Source organism: Ailuropoda melanoleuca, chromosome 3 (assembly GCF_002007445.2).
Source record: "Ailuropoda melanoleuca isolate Jingjing chromosome 3, ASM200744v2, whole genome shotgun sequence".
NCBI lineage: Eukaryota > Metazoa > Chordata > Mammalia > Carnivora > Ursidae > Ailuropoda > Ailuropoda melanoleuca.
The window spans coordinates 38917773-38934922 of record NC_048220.1 but is presented as its reverse complement, the minus strand read 5'-3'; the positions used below and the strand labels follow the sequence as shown (position 1 = coordinate 38934922).

Genomic DNA, 17150 nt, shown 5'->3' with positions numbered 1-17150 from the left:
AGAGGAATCCCGAAGCTGTGCCACATCATGCCGCTCCACAATTGGCGTTTTCATCCCTAAAATCTAGTAACAGTTTGGCCAGAGTTCATTAGGGTGACTAAGGAATACCAGCAAGTCACAACACTGATGAAATGTGGGAGACTGTGCTTTGTACTCGGTTGCCTCTGGCCACACCCACCCAGATCCGTGATATGGCTACATTGTGAAACTACAAGTCAATTAGAATTCTCATCTTGAAGTATGGACTGTTAACAGAAGTGGAATATTTGACTAAGGAAAAGACAGAAAATACTCAACTATTTTCTAGGATCCCTGGAGAACCCTCATGTTATTCAGACTAAGGTGATATGCCTGATTTAAATCTACAGGGTAGGAATAGATGAGTCATTTTAACTTTAATCAAAATACAGCATCTGGGATAATTTTGTAAAAAACATACTAGTCATTAACTCTATAGAACAGTACTATTCCATTTGGTAATAGAACATTGCCAGTATTTTTTTAACGTCCCTGAGTGTCCTGTCCCATTTCACCCAGCAGCAGCCACCTTGTGGCCTCATCGCAATCCCTAGGTTGATGAAGCCCCCTGGCGCCCCCTGCTGGGCTCTAAAAGAAGCTTGTCATCACATTTCAGTTGCTTTTGTTAGTTTCACCTTGGATCTTTCATTAAACTAAAGTACAGCTAGCATCTTTTATAAATCAAAGTACTTTTTAGATTGAACTATATGAAATCATCAATATTCAACCTTTGTTGACATACAAGAAGAGCAATTTCATACAGTTTAGCCAAAACATACCTAGTAAAGGTTTCTATCAAAATGATCTTTTTATATTGTAAGTAATCATAATTTGACCCCATTTTTTCGGTTATTGTTGTTGTTTGCTTGTTTTGTTTTTGTTTTTTTCTGGAAGTAAAACCAAGACAAAGAACTCTTCCTCCTTCCCCCCCCCAACATCAGTGGCAACTCTTGGTCTGTGTTTGAGCACCATCTAGTGACATGAAGTGTATTTGTAATGAAAAACAGTCCTCAAAATTCGTTGTTTACTGTTTAAGCAGGGGGTTTTTAAGGAGAACGTTGTCTTTTTTGTTTGTTTACAGCAACCTCTTTAATCTTTTCAAGTAATTGTTACTATAGAAGTATACATTGCTTTTAGGCTATATGGTCAGTTGTTTAACTTTTCAATGAACCCCACATTGTTCTGCTATTTTCAGTGAATCTTATTGGTTAATAAATGTTAAAAGTATTTAAGAAAATCTGAAATTAGTGTGTGTAAATAACATGTAATCCCTCTCCTGAGCCAGTACAGGGTCCATCTCTGCCACAGTTTTCCATAGCACCATCACCATTTCTTTCCTAAAGTGTATGGATTTCTCATAATTTCAAACGTATTTTTGACCTTGACTGATTACACTTCCACTTGGAGTGGCTGAGGATAAAGAAATGGCCTTATTTTTGTAACCATTGAGCTGTGTAAGGGAAAAACCTCAAGGTTCTTTTTGGTTAGCAAGCATTAAGGGGTGGAGAAAAGTATGGGAGCGTTAAAGCCCTGAGGACAGTTCTTAAAAGGTTGAATTCAAGGGTAGTGAGAACTGCCCTAGAGCAAAAGCAAAGAATTATTGACTCCTGACTCAAGGGCTTCAGTAAAACTGTTTCCGGTTCTCCCCCACAGCCTATAGAAGCAGATGCCTCACTCTGTAGTCTGCAAGACAAGTGAGAGCATGAAAGACTAAGTGCATTGGTGATGGAAGCACCTAGAATCAATCAGCTAAATCTAGGGCAGTGCTCTCCATAATATTTGTCTGGAACTTAAATAAATAAAAAGGAATCTTTTTATTTATTTATTTGAGAGAGAGAGAATGCGCACATGCGAACAGTGGTGGGGGGTAGATAGCAGGCAGAGGGAGAGGATCACAAGGCGACTCTGTGCTGAGCTCCGAGCCCCTCAAGGGGCTGGATCTCTCCACCCTGAGATCATGACCTGAGCTGAAACCAAGAGTCAGCTGCTTAACGGACTGAGCCACGGCAGGTGCCCTGTCTGGAACTTTTATTATACTTCTGCCATTATCATATGTGTGCCATAGTGCAGGATATAATAACCCTTAATATAAAACTTATAGAGTATTATTTGTCCTATCACAAAAACAGTGGTCTAATACTTGCACACATAAGGGATGATGGATTTACAAAATTATTTACTGCAGCAGTGTTCATAAAAACAAACTTTAGGAGACAGCCTAAAAGTCAGTTGGTAGAGGGGACAGGCAGTTGAATGCCTGGAGGGAGGGGCTGGGGAGGAAATTTCTTTTTTCATTTTTTATTTGGAAATTCTTCATACATGTAAGAGAATATATCTAGTGACTATCTAAAATATAAAAAAACACTAAAATCAACAGTTAAAGAAATAGAACAATACCAATATTTTTAATACCCCAGAGCATACTTCCCTGATTTCATCTACCTGCCTCCTCTCACAAATAAAAATAATTTGGATTTTTCCCTTTTTTAATGAGCGGTATACATTCTACATTCTACCTTTTTATTCTGTTTAAATTCTGTACCATGTGAAGATATAGATTATGCAAAAGAAATACATTAAATTTATATTAAAAACTGAAACAAAATCATCTGATTTAACATTTTTATTGTAACAGAGTCAAAAAACAACTATAGTATATCTTTCATGAACCAGTGTTTCCTTTCAAATGAGCACAGAACTCGAATTACCTGCAGCACTATTTCTGTTCATGTAGGTGTCAAGTGCAGTGCACTTACTATAATTTATTAGAACAAAGTTCTCAGAATTCTGAGGTTAAATTTTGCCTAGAAAAAGGAGCATTTGGGGAGTGCAATCATCTTATTAAAAATGTTTTCTTAGTGCATTTGATATTCAATTCTTAAAGCATAAATTAGGCCTGCATGATTTAATGACAGTGGGTCATTTATCAGATTTATTTCTGCATCATTCAAGATTTCATGCCTAATAAAGACAGCGTGCTCTGATGTCAACAGTTGGCTATTTGAATACTCCGTCATAGGCAGCGTGACCTTTCAGTGCTGTGAGTTGTTTATATGTGATAATGAGCCAGGTTTTTCCAGTTAATCATGGTTGGCACCTCAGGAAGCACCGTTAACTCCTTCAGGGGATAATGCTGTAGGTCACCGTCCCAGGGCGTAAACAGCACCCCAGCGACTTACAAGAATTAATGCCAGTTTCAGAAATGTCTGAGACATTTTCGTCTTAGAAAAACATTTAGACTGACTTTAGTCTAAATCAGTGCCAGATGAAAACATTCTGGATATAGTTCTGGAACACTTGGAGCAATTGTAAATTTGCATTCCTCACCCCCTTTCATTACCAATGATAGGCATTAAATAAACTCCCTGTGCATGTGCCAAATCATTAATCAGATAGCATGTTGCCATAATGGGCTAATATTCGTTGAGTGCTTTCTGTTTGCCGGGCACTGTCCTTGGCACCTATCCTGTCATTTCATATCATCTTCACAACAACCCTCAGAGAGAGCTATCACTATCCAGGGTTATAGAAAAGGAAATTGAGGTACACAGAGATTATGTGACTTGTCTAAGTTCACAGAGTAAACGCATAACAGAGTCAGGCAGTCTGGTTGTTATGTAGTACCTAATAGGACATTTGAAATCTATGTTTTAGTGCAACTTCAACATTTTCGTTGTCACCCAGATTTCCTATAGTCTCACCTAATATAGGCTCTGCCCTGGGAAAACTTGCCCATTCTAGTGGAAAGGGAGGCAGGTAAAGCCTTTGTAAATTTTCTCTCCTAGTCTTACTTCCAATTCTTTTGCCACCTTCTGGTTGTACTAGAATTAGAAAAAGAAGGACCTTCAGAGGTGCGGTGGGGGGGGGGGGGTTTTTGCTTTTTTTTTTTTTTTTTTTAGTATCTTCTGTGGGCCCGGCTCTGTGCACNATTTTTCCAACATTTTTTTTTTTTTTTTTTTTTTTTTTTTAGTATCTTCTGTGGGCCCGGCTCTGTGCACATCAGGGTGGTCCTGTTTTATTTGAAAATGCATCCCTAAGAGTCTTATAATTAAGGAATCAGAAAACCTTAACAAAGAAAATAATTTCTCTTTACTAGATACATAGCCATGTAGCAAAGGTAAAAAAACAATTTAAAATTCACCTAGCTTTCTGACTTTGGAAGTCTGACATTCTTGGTGAATGTTTGANTTTTCTTCTCTCTGATTCATACTGGGAAGTTATGTTAAATTCTTCTGTTAAAGATCTAAATTAGAATCACATAATTTGGCGGAAAAAAATTCAGCCACCCTTGAATCTCCTTTATTACTGACCAAATGTGTTTTTAAAGCTGCTTTTTTCTGGGCATTCTCAGAGAGTCTGGATAAATATTTTCTCTCTTGTATTTTCTCCTGGGTCTTGTTATTCTTTTAAAGTTCTTGTTACATAAGGTGCCAGGTAAATACAGCATGATATGTGACTTTAGGTTGTTTTCAAACAGTGCAATCAACACTCCTCTTGTTAACTTGATTCAAGCAAGCAGCCAAGACCATTTGGAGATATATATATATATATATATATATGTATATGTATTTAAAATTTTAACACTTAAAGTGAAAGTTTATTATTTTATATTATACTACTTCAAATTTGCATAAAATGTAACAACACTCCATGTTTATTGCCTGGGATAGTGTTCTGGTGGCTGAGGAATCCAGGAATATTGTGGAAACTGTTGCTACTGTCACCATATTCCTAGACAATGAGGATAAATGTCTGGAAAATCTTTGGAGTCTGGCCTCCCTAGATTTCAAATAGATACATGTAAACTTCACTAAGGGGTAGAAGATTCTTTAGTGGTATATGAAACTAGGTTGCAAGCAATACCAGGTTTTCACTTAACAGACTACTTTTTCAAATCACCAAACCATTTTATTATTATTATTATTTTTTTTTTAAGATTTTATTTATTTATTTGACAGAGATAGAGACAGCCAGCGAGAGAGGGAACACAAGCAGGGGGAGTGGGAGAGGAAGAAGCAGGCTCATAGTGGAGGAGCCTGATGTGGGGCTCGATCCCATAACGCCGGGATCATGCCCTGAGCCGAAGGCAGATGCTTAACCGCTGTGCCACCCAGGCGCCCCCCACCAAACCATTTTAAATTGCACTAAAAGATGGCCGTACTCCAAGTAGCTTAAAGAATCCCTTTTTGTTGTAGGTCTTGGCCAGCCTGCGAACTGTACGAAACAACTTTGCTGCATTAACTAATTTGCAAGATCGAGCACCTAGCAAGTAAGTTATCCTTTCCCCACTCCTTCTTGCTGAACTTTTAGTCGGTGTTTTCTCAGTTTGATTGAACTCAGAGCAATGTATTAAATTTCTCTGAGTCGTTGTCATGTTGTCTAACCATTTACACTAAGTCATAAGATGTCCTGTTAATTTTCTATTAATACTTTATAGTGATGGTTCTAATATCAGAAATGAAGTAGTGTAAGAAATAAAGATGATGATTGCATCCGTCAGAAATCATCTGGCATAATCAGTCCTCTGCCCAGTTATTTACACTCAGGGTAACTTTACAGTTCTGGCTTACTTCATAAATTAACCATGGGCAAAGAATCTCATCAAGACTTAAAGTCAATCCAAAGTCGTCCTCTTACTTCTAAGACAATAATTACTTGGAGAGCATCATATCATACCAAAGATCTTTGACTCCCCTGCTGTTACTGAATCTCAGATCAGGAGTGTCATGGAGCAATTAATAAAATTGTGATTTTTGTGGTAACAGAAGCAGTTGAAAGAAGGAAAGCTGAGATGGGAATTGATTATTATTAGGAAGTGCTAATAAAGGCTAAAAATCTAAAAAGAGAAAATAATTTTCCACAATCAAATGGAAAACTGATTATTCAAATGCTCCTTATTTTGACAATCTATTGTTAATAACAAACAAAAAGTTATTAAAATTTTAACTCCAAAGAAGTTTCCAAAAGAATAAAATTTTTTTAAATCAATAGTAAGAGGACAGGGAATAGAAATATATTTGGAATTATAACTTATCTAAGTGTATAAAAGACTATGAAAAATCTGTACTTTCTATCCCTTAATAATGTAATTGACCTCCCCAATTGATATTTTTCCATGATTAAAAAAAGCTTTGGCCATTATGCATGCATTTCCTGTGATAGAAAAGGTTTTTAAAAAATCAATATACAAGCCACAATGCAAAGAATTCGAATGAGACCCATAAGCTTGTCACTTGCCGTTTTTTCCAGGTAATGAATTTTTGCAGTCCTGTTTCCTCAGTTTGAATATTTCTCACCTTCTTCTCCCCACTCCAACCCCATCCATTGCATTAACTATAATTAATTCTTTAGGTCACAGCTTAAGTATAATTTATGTGGGGCCATTGTGCCTGACTAACACTCAACATACACACATGTCCACAGGTCCCAAACTTGAAGGCATGCCCTTCCATGTCTGTCCGATGGCAGCCTGCACCTAACTCGTATGTTAGCACAGATCCCTCTGTGCTGCACGTGCCTGCTTACTTGGAGTGCCCCTTAGGAACGTCAGTCTGCTGTGAGCAGGGGTTGTATCTGACTCACATGTGTACCCCGGGTGCCGAGCGTAATACCCGGCGCAGAGAGATCACTCTGCGTGTGCTTGTTGGCTGGAAAAATGAACTGATGATGTAGCATGTGGAATCAGATGGTGTACTTGGGGTATTTGTTCATTACCAAACATGTCTTCTGTGCTCCAGGGCCATAAAATACCACACTGACCTCAACAGCCTTGTGGGGCTTTTGGCATTTGGTAACTCAGAGGTAAGGTCACCTCCTCTTTGGAAAGTCTCAGCCTCACAGGAGACATGAAATTACTGATGTCACTTCCAGACTTTTTAGTCCTAAATATCCAGGAAATCCAGTCAAGGTTTTCAAAAGGCAAACAAGAAACTATATAATGCCTTTACACTTTCTTCAGACATGGTCACGTGGGTGACAGCACCTAAGCCTGTGGCAGGCAAGCAGTTGACCAGACATGTGTGAAGGCATCAGACTGGCCTTCTGTCTCTAAAGAGATGACCTACAGCCCATTCCTTGCAAGACAGAGGTTTTCAACTGATTTACAAGGACAAAACAGATTAGAGGGAAAAGACCAGCTAGAGGAGGATAAAAACTCATAGTTTATGCCTACATTTGACTTACAGTATGCCAGTGACATCTTACCAAACAATATTAGCTGATAGACTCTAAGTAAAGCCCTTTGTGGTCTCTCTTTTGGTTAATGCAGATTTGTGCCTCCTTTTCTGATTCAAATCAAACCAACCCCTTCAGGTATCAGAATAGTAGGATTCAGCCTACACCCCTCTAAACTCTACTGTGTTCAGTGACAGTGAAGTGATTATGACTCTGGTTCATCACATGATGACCATGAGGGAATCAGAATTTTCCCTGCTGGACACTTAGAGTGCCACAAAAACATTTCCAAGCTGACCCATGGATTTTATGGAAGGCATGTGCTACCTTGCACAATCCACCCTTTTTGTTTGCTCCAGGAAAGGAGTCAGGCCAGGAAGAATACATGTGAAGCCTAGCCCCGGTGGGTACTCAAATGTGCATTGCTGACCTTGCTAGCCTACTCTTGGTTCCTCTCACCTTGCTCTTTCAAGCCTTTGAGATTTTCAATTCCAGAGTGAGTTCTGGCTCATTCTTCATTAAATCATTTATTACGGTAACCATGGATCAAATGATTAATATTTTCTGCTTGTCATTGCTTGTCGAAATGTCAAGTCCCCAAGTTGTAGGATTGGTATTAGGAGAAGATAATAAATAACAGGTTAATAATTTGGTTTTCCAGAACAGTAGAAAAGTGTAGGACTATTCATTTGATACCGTTTTCAGATAAAATGCTTCCTAAATTTTCAGAAAGCAAGAACTAAACTAAGCTATAAATTATTTAAATAATAAACTCTCAACAAGGTAACTATTTATGTAGAGATCTATTTCCGAGTAGCAATTTAAAGCATTAACCTTTCTGTTTCATGAAGCATTAATCAAGTTTAAAATTTCCTCATTTCATTTACTAATGAAAACTAAAATAATTTCGTAGTCAATTTTGGTGCATTTCCAGTCAAATGCAAAAACTTCAACCCCAAACTGACATCAGTAAACTTAAGAGCAGTAAGACAGAGCCAGATACTGACTGGAAGCAAGGTAGTGAGAATTTACAAAGCACTAGATTGCATTCCCCAGTTAGGAGATTTGTCAACTCAGGAGAGCAGATGTGAACACAGCTTTGCACGGGCCTGCCATTTGCACAGATGCGTGGCTGTTAGTCCAGTTTCCCCCAAAGCATCCTAAAAGTAAGGCAGTGTAGCAGAGCGCTGGCCCTAGAATCCCCTGCTTTAGTTCAGATCTCAGCTCCCTCTGAGCTAGTGATTGAAGTTCCCAAAGCTTTGTTTTCCTCACTGGTAAAATTGAAACAGTGAGATTACCGGCCTTAAGGTTTCTTTTGAAGATCAAGGTAGATTATTCATCTAATGTGCTCATTTAGCACGGTGTCTGACACACAATAAGTGTTTAGTAAGTGTTGGTTAAATGTTAAAAGATCACTAGGCAATATTTTAAAAGCTTCCAATTGTAAGTAATCACTTTATAAAGTTGTATTTCATAAAGGGTATTCTTTTTAATATAATAAGCATTGATTGAATACTGGATACATTGCTCTGGGCTCTGTAGAGAATACAAGTTAGTTTTATAGCAGGGTATTTTAGGTCAAGGGGTTTATAATAATCTTATGAAGCTTGGAAAACATCTGAAAACTTAGAGAACACAAGATAGAATCTATTCAAGTCTCTTTAGTTTATAGTATTTCTAAAGTCTCTGCAGCATCTATTTGGACAAAGCATTAATATACCTCTCTAACAAATGCATCAGAGAGGTTTCTTAATATAAGGAAAGAGAAAGGAAAGGGTTTAAATAGGTTCTCTAATTTTAATACAGTTGACAAGGAGTCATTCACTTCTGAGAATCTGTGCCAAAAATAAAAGTTTCTCACCACCGTATTTGGGAAACAACTTGTAGATTGACTGTTTTTCAAATTCACCAAGTCTGTATTTGCTCTGTAAGCCCTGGTTTAATGGAACGTAGTCAGTCAATAGGGAAGTCCTCCTCCATCATGTCGCTGTGACATTTACTTCAGCTTTATTTGCCCCAAAGTCTATCACTATGAGACTTAACTGGGTTTTTTTTTGACATGTGTGATCTGAACTATAGTGCCAATGGTGCCTGGGAACTTAAGTGCCTAGTCTGAAGGAAGTCTTCATTTGCATGTCCTAACTTAAAAATAATTCTTTAAATTAGAATGACATATCTGAAATGACTAGGAGAGTCCTCAAATTAACACACATCACTTATTTACTGATTTGTACTTTTCTCTCTTTGTCAGAAGATCACCCATGTGCAACCAACCATCCATCAACAAAGCCACCATAACAGGTAAGGAAGATCTAGTAGCTTTCTCTTCTTACGTTTAGAAAGAAACCCTATCTTCCAAGGTTCAACATAAGACTAGTGCCAATTTTTATATTGCAATTCTGTAATTTTAAAGAAATTGATCCTTTTTCTATTATCATTTCTCTCACTGACCCCACAAATTGTCCATTTAAGTTATTACTTGGGAAATCTTTACTGATGCACCATTTTAAAAAACCATTTAAATCGGTGTTTGCGCTAAGCTTAACATTGCTCTGGGCATTTGTATCTTAAGAGATAGTGTTACTTTCCAAATGTTGATCATGTTGCTTCCAGGCTTATGCTACCAACATGATATTAATGTGTGGTAGTTTGGTTTAAGGAAAGTGATAGCATAAATAAAAGGGACCCTCCTGGTTAATTGATATCCCATTTGTGTGTAGGAAGGAATCCCATTCCAGTAGTCCTGATTTGGACTCAGAATTGAGAAGAAATTTACTTTGGGAGGGGAGAGAAGAAGTAATTATACAACACAGCAAAGTTCAATGAGATCAAAAGAGCAGATGTTTGGGGAAGAAAAGGGGAAGCAAGGATGAGGGACATAAAGGGCAAAAAAAAAACAAAACAAAACAAAAAAAAACAAACAACTATCCCGATTCCTATTAGTCTATTTTGGACACAGGACTTGACCTCAACTGAACCAAAAACAGAACAAATGATCTCATTTTGCTGAACCTGAAACCAAATTGAACTCATTTAATCATTTCTTGAAACCCCAATTGATTCATTAAAATAATTGCCTGAAAGAGCAAACCTATGTTTTCTAAAATTATTACCAGAAGAAAATTAACATAGTCTCCAAATTAGACCAATACTTCATTTGATTCAAGTGCCTTCCTTGGACTCCAACTCAGAATATTCTGAGAGCTCCTTATTAAGTTATTAGTGAGAACACTTTGCTTGAAAGTTAACTTCACTGTTCAGGTCAGCACTTTTCCTCTGGTCTCCTTTGTGGTCACTACCTCAGAGTTGATTCTGGAACAGTTGGTAATGTAGTTCTTTTCTGCATGTCTCTTGAATGGGGTTTGTACTTCAATGAATATTAAACTGTTGATTCTCTTTCCCATGCTTATCTTTCAAGATCTTATTGGTGATAATTTTCAACTGTCATTTCATAGTGTATGCCTGGTCCACCAGTTTTCTTCTTTGCCCTTGGTCGAGAGGTGGACAATAACTGAAATTCCTATATATCAAAATAAGTTCTTTGAATAACAAATTTATTTCCAGAAAGCCAATTCAATGTCAATGAGCTTAGCCTACACTGAGATAGGGGTGTAGAAGTGAATGCCTTTGTCTCTGTGCACTTGCCTTTTACGTTGAGGGACAAGCAGGCCAATCTTGGTGGGCATGCAGCTGGGGACTCTGGTTTGAGAGACCACATGGTAGCTTGTCCCCAGCCCTGCTCTGGGCCCTAGATCTGACCCCTATGAGGAGGGGCCATTCTCCCACCCCTGCTATTTTTGCCACAGGCAGGACTCTGACATTGTGGTTTGAGCAGAATGCAGTGCTATTTTGGTTCCTGAAAGCTTTTGTAGCTTGAGGTCACATAGGAGCCAGCCTCCCAGGAGCATCGTCCCTGAAGAGCAGCTGCAGGTACCAGTGGAGATTGCTGTGTCCATCAAGAAGAGGTGGGTGGTCAGTGGTCCGGGCAGCTGTCCAGCCACCCTGGCAGATGCCTGGAAGTGATTAAAGGGAGAGTAATTGCACTCAAAGGGCACAGACTTTGTCTTAAACACATGTGAGAGACCCTCTAGAAGCTCCCAGAAATGTTCACGTAGTACTGAGGCCCAGGAGCAATACCAGAGGGAACCGAAATCTGGGAATTAAGGTTAACATGGCCCCATTTGTGCCCACAAGCTTCTGACCTGGGGCCTAGGGACAATGGGGCTACAGAAATATCTTATCTAGGAAGGGAAACTAATGAACTGTCATTAACTGCTTTAGTGCAGCTGTGTTCATCACAAAGCATACCAGGAAATTAACTAGAAAATGGAAGTCTTTTTCCTCGCCCCAGCTTAGCAAACCAAGGCAGAGAAGTGCAATGGAGGGTAAGGGAATGAAGGCAAAAGCAGGGAAAGATTCCCCTCTCTGAACCCATTCTGGAAAACCGGTCCCTTTAAAACATAAACTTCGACAGAAGTAAGAGTTAAGACCCACAGAAAAGTGAATTCCCTCCCTCAGCAGCTGACTGTTCAGGTCCTACCTCCAAGTTCACTCCCCCTGTTGTTGGAACCCAGCTATATCTCTGTGGCGGTCCTGGGTCCTGGGAAGAGCAGGGAAGAGTGTTAAAAAAGTCAGTGGGGCATCCTTTACGATGAACTTGACGTTTTTTGATATTTTGTTGAGGATCTAGAGGAAAAGTATAGCATATGGTGAAGTCCATGAAGGGTCCAAAACGCTGCTGTGGCAACACCTTCAAAGGTCCTTGGGGGGCAGCCCCATAGAACATCACTGACAGGAGTCCCTGGAATTGTGCAATGTGGGTGCTCTGCCTGTCTAGAATTCTAGTCATGCTCTACCATGATAGCTGCATGGTCCTGGGCAGGCCACATACCTTTCTCTGTCTCGGTTTCCCCATTTATAAATCGGTTATCATATGTCATACAGTTATTGGCAAATTAAATGAGTTCACATGTGGATGCTCTCAGCGTAGTGCTTCACAGAGTAGGCCTCAATGCATCATTTTCTCTTTTGCCTTGCGCTTGTTTTTATTCTCTGGATGTAGAATGAGGGGTGATGGAAAGAATAGGGCAGAGATGAAAGAAGAATGAGAGAAAGCTTGCAGGGGCATGAAATATGGACCCCCCCCCCAAATGGTCAAAAGGGACATACTTCCTTGGTGCCATCAAAAATGGTCCTTCCATTGTTCCCAGTGCTGTGTCCCTTCCTCTCTTCACTGCCACAGACATTTTGCCTTTCTGCCATGGGCAATAAAGTGTGGCTCAGAATCATTTTCAAAATCGAACAACTTACATTGGAGTAGTAGCTCTTTGAAGGGAAATAATGAACTCTTTATAACTTCTCTGTAAATCAACTATTTTTTTTTTAAGAGGTAAGAACTTTGACGGTCTACATATGTCATGCAATATTTTCTAAAGCTTTCTCCCATAGAACTTAGAATCCCCTTTTCCCTTTTGAGGTTATTCCAACTGACATGTTTTAAAGGCAAAGAAGTTTGATTTTGTATCATTACAGTTAACACATATAAATCACTTGGCAGTTTTTGTTTCCATACCTAATAGGTAAATACATAGTTCTAAAATGATCTCACATTTTTTTTAGAAGTTTCCACATGTACATATACAAAAGTCTTATTACTAAATAGCTATTTCATTCGTTACTATGATGTAACAAAAACAGGGTGTTGGTATTTGGAGCTGGAGTGCAAAGCCTGTGTCCCTCCTTTGAAGAATGGAGACGTGACTAGCTAGCTCTCAGTGCTGTGGAAGAAACTCAGGGAGACCAGTTAGACAAATACCAGAAGTCATCATGTTATGGGTAACTCACCAAGTGCTTCTTCCTACAACCCTAATCCATGCCTGGCATTTGTGTTGTTGCTCTTAAAGCTAATTTGAAAACTCAGAAGGTAGAGGAGGAAGATGGTGATGATGTGTCAGCTTCTCTGGAACATTTCATTTATGATTGTTTTTAAATAATAACAAAAGGACATTTTTAGGAATCTTTGTATTACTTAGAACAAGGCCCACCTGCCCAGGTCCTTGAGGGGCAGTAAAGAATAGAACTTAAGAGTGTGTTGAAACATGAGGGGGCAGCAAAGCGTCAGGGATGCCCAAGCCATCACTGTATTGTGCTGTTCTGTATTGGTTTGGGAGTACAGCCATGTCTCCTTGGACAAAAGTAGTCCTTTTGAGCATTTCGTAGTCAAACGACGTTAACTCAGGAAAAGTCATCACATAAAACCTTGTCATGTCTTCACAATATCATTTTTTACTATGTTTCTAATTTCCATATTTTCGATTGCTTTATTTAATCATTTTCAATAAGGATTTTCATGCAAGAATGTAACTCAGGGAAAATTTATTTAAGCTTCTCTATTGTAAAGATGAGAAAACTGAGGGGCACCTGGGTGGCTCAGTCGGTTACATGTCCGACTCTTGATTTTGGCTCAGGTCATGATCTCAGGATCATGAGACCAAGGCCTGCAGTGGGGCTCTGTGCTCAGCACAGAGTCTGCTTAGGTTCTCTCTCCCTCTCCCTCTGCGCCTCCTTCTCAGGCTCTCTCTCTCTAAAATAAAGATGAGAAAACTGAGACCTCATTAGAGGAAATGCTACTTAGACATAGATCCAGGAAAAAGTATTTCTGAGGCCAGGGGCCTTCTTACACCCCTGTAAAATCATCCATCTTAGTAGGGTAGCCTTCAGACCCACCATAGAAGTGTATATTTGAGGAAAGTAAAAGGAGAATTAAAGGATATTATTGTGATGATGATATTATTCTGAGCAATAGATAGAGCATTGTATTTCTTGTATATAAACTTGAAAATTAGAAAATATCATGTCCCACCTTCTCACTGGACAGGTCTTTATATTTAGAACTGTCTTGATTATATTCACTGAATATAACTTATAGGCCCTCAGATAAGTAGAGCTTGGTGGTCTAAGGCAAAAGAATTTTGGCTCGAGATTTTAGAAAATACAAGCTTTTCTCTCCAAGCAATAAAATAAGTATAAGTGCTTAGACTTTGGGGCGCCTGGGTGGCTCAGTTGTTAAGCATCTGCCTTGGGCTCAGGTCCTGATCCCAGGGTCCTGGGATCGAGCCCCGCATAGGGCTCCCTGCTCAGTGGGAAGCCTGCTTCTCCCTCTCCCACTCCCCCTGCTTGTGTTCCCTCTCTTGCTGTCTCTCTCTCTGTCAAATAAATAAATAATCTAAAAAAAAAAAAAAAAGTACTTAGACTTTACCTGTGGAGGGACACAGGTGATGCAGTGACAAGCATAAAACAAAATTAGTTTTAGTTCAAAAAATTTGGTGTAAGTCTCTACTCTGTGTTTTTTCATCCTGAATATTTACAACTCCTTAAAAAATGACTGTGTTCTAAATAGAATTTAGTCAGTTGGTAAGTAGAGGATTTAAACAGTAAATTATCCAAATAGATTGATCAGTCAAAACACAATGAGATGAAACTTGACTTTGTATGTTTATTGTTCTTCTAAAGCACAAAGCCTTTCCTAAAATCCAACAAGGGGGGAAAAGAAACAAAGATATTTACCTAGAACAATTATTGTGTTATTATCTGCACTAATAATTTAACATTTTGAGCTTATTCAAGAAAAGAAACCAAGAAAATATTTTACGGTAATAATGACACTAGGTACTTGGGTCTGTGTGCGTGTGTGTGTGTGTGTGTGAGAGAGAGAGAGAGAGATAAAAACAAGTAGTGTAAACAATATAAAGAGAAAAATATGTAATATAATAGATAATAATTGAAGGCAAGATCTGCATAAAGAAGGCAAAAGGGGTGTAGGGGGCGAGGCCGAGGAGACACTGAGCTGAAATGTGTGATAGGACAGTGCGTGGAGGAGGAAGAGGACTCAGCTGGTCCACGGAAGTCCTCATCCACCAGTAGCAGCCACTGCTTCATCATGGAGTTCCTTTTTCCCCCTTTCATTTAGTAAAAGCAGATTGTAATAAGGTGCTAATAATTGTAGAAAATGAGAGCTCAGTTAGCTTTTTTAGGAATGTGATTGAAAAGTGCTGAATACATGTGGTTTAATAACTTGAATGAAAAATTGATGAAGATTGTGTGAGTGTTTGTATATTGACTTTTCGGGAAGTTTTTTGCTTATTTTACTTTTACACTTAATACATCTAATGACTATCGAGTGTTTAAATTTTTTAAGTCAGGGGCACCTGGGTGGCTCAGTCAGTAAGTGTTTGACTCTTGATTTCAGCTCAGGCCATTATCTTGGGGTTGTGAAATCGAGCCCCACATCGGGCTCTGTCCTCAGCGTGGAGTCTGCTTGTCCCTCCCCTCTGCACCTCCCCCTGCTTGTACACTCAATCTCTCTCAAATAAATAAATAAAGTCTTTAAAAAATAAATAAGTTTTTTTAAAGCCAAAGAAGATTACTTTTGCAAAAATTTGAAGACTTTTCTGGAAAAAGCATCAAACTAAAAGATTTGCTTAAATGCGTGCAGTATGACTGTATAACTGTTACACTTACAATCTTTTAGAGGTGTCAAAGTCTGTTTTCTTTCTTATAAGGTAATGTATTTTGCCTTTCTTTAGTTTTTTTTAGATTAGTAGAATATATACTAATATGTTTAAAAAAAAAAAAAACAGGTCTGACACAGTGACTTTTCGACCAGAAATTGACGTCATACTCAGTTTTTTAAACAGTGAAAACAAATGCATAATCATGGGGAAAAATAATTAATTGAATCTCTACTGCCTGAATATCTGCTCTGGGTATTTTGTTATAACTTTAAATGACATAATTAAATGAGATTGCGTATTCATTTAGTCAGCACAGTAAAAATGTTGAGTCAAACCATACAGGTCAAAATCGTAGCTTTAGTTTTATTAGCTGTGTAACTGTGGTCAGTTTACTTAAATTCTGTAAACATTTATTTTTCTTAATCAGTAAATCCTAAGTCAGTGATTGGTACCCAGAATGTATTTCACAAATGGTAGGTACTGTAAATGCTATAATTTTATTATTATTATTATTATCCATTTGGTGAACAAATATTTTCTGTGCCCCTTATATGGCCTGCAATAAGGTGGGTGTTGGAGACCAAGAGATGAGTAAAATGTGACTATTCACAGTTGAGGGGAGAAGGAATCATGAATAATTATGTGCAAGTGAAGGGCCATGATTGAAGCAACTTCAAATACATGTACTACCTATGGAAAGCTCCCTGCTGAGCTTAGGAGAACACAGAGTTCTGCCTATAGTTAGGGGATGATCACTTGACCCCAGGGGACCAGCAGGAGTAATATGCGGAAGCATAGAATGCCTGTCAGATCAGGGGAGTGGGGACAGTAAAGGACAAAGAGAGTTGAAAGTGTATGGACCAACCAAATAAGAGGCTGCGGGAGCAGATTAAGGCAGTGGTATGAAAAGTATTCGAAGCCAGCATTGATCATGGTGTACTTAATTTATGGGCAAGGGAAAATCATCAATCATTTCTATGCAGAGAAGCAAGTATGTATTTTAGAATGACAACATTGGAAGCAGTATGGAGAACAGACTGAAAAGGGGCGCCTGGGTGGCCCAGTCTGTTGAACATCTGACTTTTGATTTTGGCTCAGATCTTGATCTCAGGGTTGTGAGATCAAGCCCAGTGTCTGCTCCATGCTGAGCATGGAGCCGGCTTAAAATTCTCTTTCTCACCCTCTGCCCTTCTCCCCCCCACCACCAAAAGAAAGAAAGAATAAAAGAAACAGAAACAGACTGAGAAAGAGCAGAGGCAGTCCCATACTCATTAGGAGGCTGTTATCTGTCAAGTGCATGCTAAAGATAATGCAGCTCTGAACTCAGATGGTGGTGTGGCCAGTGAAGATGAGGGGGTGGATTCACAGCTCTTGCCAGAGACCAAGTTGAGACGACTTGGCAGTTGATTAGCTTGAGGAGTGATGGGAAAAGACGTGAAAGCTTTA

The 17150-nt window shown here is 38.9% G+C and overlaps 1 protein-coding gene across 1 annotated transcript in view; it reads left to right on the top strand.

Moving 5' to 3' along the window:
- Positions 1-17150, top strand: part of PDE4D (phosphodiesterase 4D) — an 854127-nt gene that overhangs the window by 651915 nt on the left and 185062 nt on the right. Inside the window, exons 4-5 of the mRNA XM_034656261.1 lie at positions 5214-5287; positions 9443-9492. Of these exons, the coding sequence (XP_034512152.1) occupies positions 5214-5287; positions 9443-9492 (124 nt within the window). The remainder of the gene's footprint in view (positions 1-5213; positions 5288-9442; positions 9493-17150) is intronic.